Source organism: Musa acuminata, chromosome BXJ1-11 (genome assembly GCF_036884655.1).
Source record: "Musa acuminata AAA Group cultivar baxijiao chromosome BXJ1-11, Cavendish_Baxijiao_AAA, whole genome shotgun sequence".
NCBI lineage: Eukaryota > Viridiplantae > Streptophyta > Magnoliopsida > Zingiberales > Musaceae > Musa > Musa acuminata.
In genome coordinates, this window is record NC_088337.1 from 14,040,345 (window position 1) to 14,045,869 (window position 5,525).

The 5,525-nt window shown below is 39.6% G+C and overlaps 1 protein-coding gene across 1 annotated transcript; it reads right to left on the minus strand.

The window, feature by feature from the left end:
- Positions 1-1,248: 1,248 nt before the first annotated feature.
- On the minus strand, positions 1,249-3,028 carry LOC135596599 (sugar transport protein MST4-like). Its single transcript, XM_065088660.1, has 3 exons — positions 2,642-3,028; positions 1,851-2,477; positions 1,249-1,747 (listed from the first exon to the last, which is right to left on the minus strand). Exons 1-3 carry the CDS (start codon positions 2,945-2,947, stop codon positions 1,310-1,312), a joined length of 1,371 nt encoding a protein of 456 aa, XP_064944732.1. The 5' UTR covers positions 2,948-3,028; the 3' UTR covers positions 1,249-1,309.
- Positions 3,029-5,525: the final 2,497 nt, after the last annotated feature.

Genomic DNA, 5,525 nt, shown 5'->3' on the forward strand with positions numbered 1-5,525 from the left:
AATGAGAGATTATTGGATAGAGATCCACTAATCTAAGAGGCTTGGGTAGTTGGATGAAGATCCAATACCCAATGGGGTAGGATCCATTAAGGTTGAGTTGACAAGGGACCTCTATAAATAAGAGGAAACTAAAGGCTCATAGGCTAGAGGTTTTTGGTTGCTACCTCCTATTCTCCTCTCCCTTTCTCCTCCTCAGATAGTAGGTATGTAGTTTTGGGTAATGATTAGAGGAGCGTCGTCGTAGCCCTGCTGTGTGGATCGCTACTAGAAAAGAGGATATGTAACCTCCTTCATTCTCTCCTACAAATCTGTAGGGATTCAGAGATATATGATCTCCCTAGGTAAAACACAAACTTTCATATACGCAGTTTTCAGTTTTGCAAGTTTTGCACATCAATCTTCGCACAATGACGAACATCTTTTTAGGAAATCTGAGAATTTTATTTTCTATTCTTTCGTTGCGCATGTGATGTCACCCGTAGATGTCTAATGACTTTGAATATATAACAAGATCATCCTTTTGGATATAAATTTTGAGTATTCACATTAGCTTTGTGTTATATCAATCTTACTGATTCAGTTATATGCAAACTACCACTTTTTTTCTCACATCTTCAATTATTTAAGAACTAATGCTATAGCTTTTCTTGTAAAATTTATGTACCAAACACGGCAATTTGGTAACTCAGAATCTCGAATTGGGTTGTAAGATTCTCAAAATTGTGGAAAGATGTGATCAAATATTTATAATATTTTGATTTACATAATGTTGAAACAAATGCCCCTAGAATTTCTAGCAAATTGTGGGCGCCAATGAAATTCTATCTCTTTCATTCTATCTCGAAAATTGTTATGTTGTGTTATGATCAAATCTACTCAAAATAATATTTTAATTAATATTATTTTTATAATTATATTTTATTTAGTTACAAATATTAGCATAACACGAAGATAAAACAAAACAATAGTCTCATATTCTTAGGATATCAATATTCAAAAGGGAAGATTATATATTGATAAAATATTAAATAATGAACTCGAAAATTATTTTTGGTAATGTTGTTTTATGATCAAATCTATTCAAAATAATAATTTTATTAATTTTAATTTTATAATTATATTTTATTTAGTTATATATATTAGCATAACACGAAGACAAAACAAAATGATAACCTCATATTCTTACAATATTACTATTCAAAAGTGAAGATTATATTTCGATAAAAACATTAAATAATGAACTCGACATAAAGATCATGTTGACGAGGTTAGCCCCGACATCCTCAAGGTAAACACAAATCATCGAGTCTTAGACGGAGTGTTTTTTGTCTTCTTCCTCATCCATGAATCTCTTCCAGAACCAATGTTGCTTCCAAACCTTCTCGGTCATTTCATCGATCGGCACGTTCTTGGTCTCGGGCAATAAGAAGATGACGAACAGACCCATCACCACAATCCATGCACCAAAGAAGAAGAAGATCCCGGCACGTAGATGACACATCATAGATAGGAAAGCTTGGGCAATGACAAAGGTGAAAAGCATGTTGGAGCTGACGGCAAAGGCATAGCCGGCGGTCCTCGTCGCCAGGGGGAAAGTTTCACTAGGAATCAACCAGCCAAGTGGACCCCAAGACCAAGCAAAGCTCGAAACGAATAGGCACACGAGCACCACCACCCAAACTGCCACTCCGTGTCCCAGCTCATTGGTTGCTTTCAAATTCACAAGCAAAATGCCTCCAATAGCCACCTGCATGCAAATCACCCCCCACTAGAGTTAGAATCTCATATTTCAAACGATTCCTCGTAATCTATAATTACATGTTTAATATGCCATGGCTTGTGTCCCTAACCTGTGTGATCAACATCTGGCCACAAGCTTCAAGAAGCAGGAATCTCCTCCCGACTTTGTCCACTAAGACCACTGATACGACGGTAGACAGAACATTGACGATCCCCGTGATGACCGCAGAAAGAAGTGAAGCATCATTCTTAAATCCGATGGTCTGAAAGAGGACTGGTGCATAGAACATGATGGCGTTGATCCCAGTGAACTGCTGGAAGACTTGCATCACGATGGCAATAACCAATTGCGGTCGGCTACTTCTCTTCATGAGATTCTTGAAAGGTTGCTTCACCTGTCGTGCCATCTCGCAGGCGTGTAGTATTTCCTCGTACTCTGCATCGACATTGTCGGTCCCCCGGATCTTCTTCAACATGGCCAAGCCTTCCATAAGCATCTCACGCTCGATGAGGCTCGTCGGGGTCTCCGCAATCACCATGGAGCCCAAGCAAAGCATCATCGCCGGCACTCCAGCCAAGCCAAGCGCAAGTCTCCACCCCCAGGGGTGGATATTGGACACCAAGTAGTTTACAATGTTCGCCACAAAGATCCCGATGGTCACGTCAAGTTGGAAGAGGATGTTTAAGGCTCCACGGACGTGAACTGGTGCGATCTCCGACAAGAATAGAGGAACTGCCTACAGGATGAATAATAGTGGCAAACATATGACACGGAAAGTGAGTTTAACAAAAGATACATCTTCCAGGAGAAATTGGAAGTTAATAGGGAAATTGAGACGGAAACTGAAGAGAAGAGAAACTCTAGAATGAAAAATTGTATGAAAAAGAAAGTAGAGCAAACCTGATTGGCAAATCCAACACCAACTCCGAGGAGAATCCTTCCGATGATCAGCATGGCAATGTTCACAGCAGCTGCATTCAGGATGACACCAACCAAGAAGAATATTGATGCTGCTTGCATAGTGAGCTTCCGGCCATGTTTCATGCAAATCTTCGAAGCTACGAAGCTGGCTACCAAGGCAGCAAGGTACAATGATGAAGTGAAAAGCTGAAGGTTTTGGTTATCAAACTTGCAATAGTTGTCTTCCTTGGCTTTGTGCTTCCTCTCAAAGACCGCAGGGAAGAACTCCTCCAAGAAGTCATCCATAGATGTCACTCCCCCTGCAGATTGACCGTACAGATACGATTGATTAGCTCCATGATCAGAAATAGATTGGAGCTGAATGAGGAAGGCTTTAGGCAAAAGCAACATATATGAGGCAGTTGATGACAAAGAGAAAGAACCATCACACAACCAAGTGGAAAATCCAAGCAAGATCTGCAAGCAACCATCTCTTATCTTGTATGATAGAGCATCTCTCTCACCGTATTATCAATACCATCAAATGGGCTAATGTCAACTAAAGAAAATAAACAATCATCTTCCTGTTGTACCTCAATAACAAGTTGTTCCTTTTGTTTTTTTCTTTTATAATAAGTAGGTCTAATTATCTGATTTAACCTATGACGACAACGTAAGACAAACCTGGCCATACTTTCGATGCTTGATAATAAAACTAATAAATCTAGGGAAGGATTTAGGCAAAAGCAACATATGAGACAGTTGATGACAAAGAGAAACAACCATCACACAACCAAGTGGAAAATCCATGCATGGAATCCCAAGCAAAGTTATTACAAGATCTGCAAGCAACCATCACCTATCTTGTATGATAGACCATCTATCTCTCTGCAATGCAATGGAGGTGGAGATTGGATTATTAATACCATCCAATGGGCTTATGTCAAGTAAAGAAAATAAACAATCATCTTCCTGTTGTAGTTAAAACCTCAATAACAAGTTGTTCCCTTTCTTTTTGTAAAAAGTGCGTCTAATTATCTTATTTAACCTATGACGACAAACCAAGACAAACCTGGCCATACTTCCGATGCTAGATAATATAACAAATAAATCTACTACTGAATTAATACAAAATGGAATTTACCTGATATCCCAATGTCATAACCAAACATGAGGCCTCCCGTGGCTGCAATTATTCCACAAATTACAACATATATTGTGATCCTTCCCTCAAATTTCTTTGCACCACCAGGCCCCGCATTTGACATCACCATCGCCGGCATCTTGTCCTTCCTCTCTCGGCTGCAATATTACACCTGGTTTACACAAAAGACCAAGTGCAAGATTGTCCGAAGAGATGAAGAAAAAGGAAAGCATAAGATGGGGATGCCAACTTGAAAGGAGACAAGAAAAAGGGTGTATATATAGGTCTTCGAGGGACAATAATTAAGCAGAAATTTGATTTTAATCAAAGAAATGCCAATAATAGTGAAAATGCTTGCAGAAGGCCAACACAGCTTTGTTAAGAATAGGGCCTTATCTAACATTAAGTTAAAAACTAAAGCTAAATGGAAGGATTAAAAACTTTGGAATTTGTTGAAGTAGAGTAGGCCAATAAATTGAAAGGCATGTTGCCTATCCATATGGTCATCTTTACTTGGATTGCACAATCAAAGTGTTATCTTCCTCCTTAAATCAAACTTGGACCAACTATCCCTCTTTAACATAGACTTCTTGCACTGTTAGAGAAGATGGATAACACTTTCTGATGTCAAACCCTAAACCAATATTGTAGATATTTGACAGCACATATCATGATCAATTAGTGTAACTATCTATCGCATTGAAACAACACCTTACTAAGAAAGGGTTGTAAAAACAGGATGGGCTAACTCTGAGATCCCATATGATATAAGCCCCAATATTGTAATGTAGCTGCCTTGGATCTGCAAGCATAAATGATACTAGTCATATAAGCATGGCAAGCAGGTAAAACAAATACTAATAATAAAAAGAAATATAATGATTTCTTATATCGAGATGCTCACAACAAGGCAGCATAATGGTAAAAACCAATCATATAGTAGAAAATCCAAGGGTTCCATGTTCCTATACATTTTTGAATCACTGGATACCAATTCAGATATAGATATCATAAAAATATTAAATTCAATAACCTTATTTGTCAAAAAAAAGAATAAGGATAAGGATTCACATGGATGGATATAGCTTGCAAACAAAGAATCCGTTCTCCAGCATATGAAGATCAAATGACGATATTCCCCATCGAGTTTTGATAAATGATGATAGTGGGAAATAAGATGTTTTGAGACCTACCACATAGCCAACAATCGCCATAGACCATGTCTCAATAAGCTCTGCTGAATCAGCAGTCTCGTATACAGCAATCTTCTTATCAGCCTGAACTTCTGGAGTAAAGAATTCCAAGCTTAGATCCGGACTTCCAACCGGAGCCTTGAAGAGGCTAGTCCAAGGCCTAGGGTCACTGGAAATGAGGGCAGGCTGCCGCGATCTAGAGCGCGATCTAGAGCGCGACCTACTTCGATGATGTTTCGTCGAAGGAGTTTCTCTCTGGAGAGGATATGGAGGAGGAGCCAATTGAGGGGTAACGGTAGGGAGTCTTACCATCGTATCAACCCTCCCGCCACCGTCGCCAGCCCTAGGGGCCGTCGCTGCCATGTTTGATCCCTCTTTTGGTCGCGGCTATAGAATCGTCTCCATAGGGAAAAGCCACCGTCGCAGTATATCAGATCGCCGATACAGTACTGTCGCCCTAGAGAGATCTGGTCGCCACTAGAAGCCGACGCTGCAGGAGATCCGATCACCACTACAGTAAGGGAGATCAAATTGTTGCTATAGTATA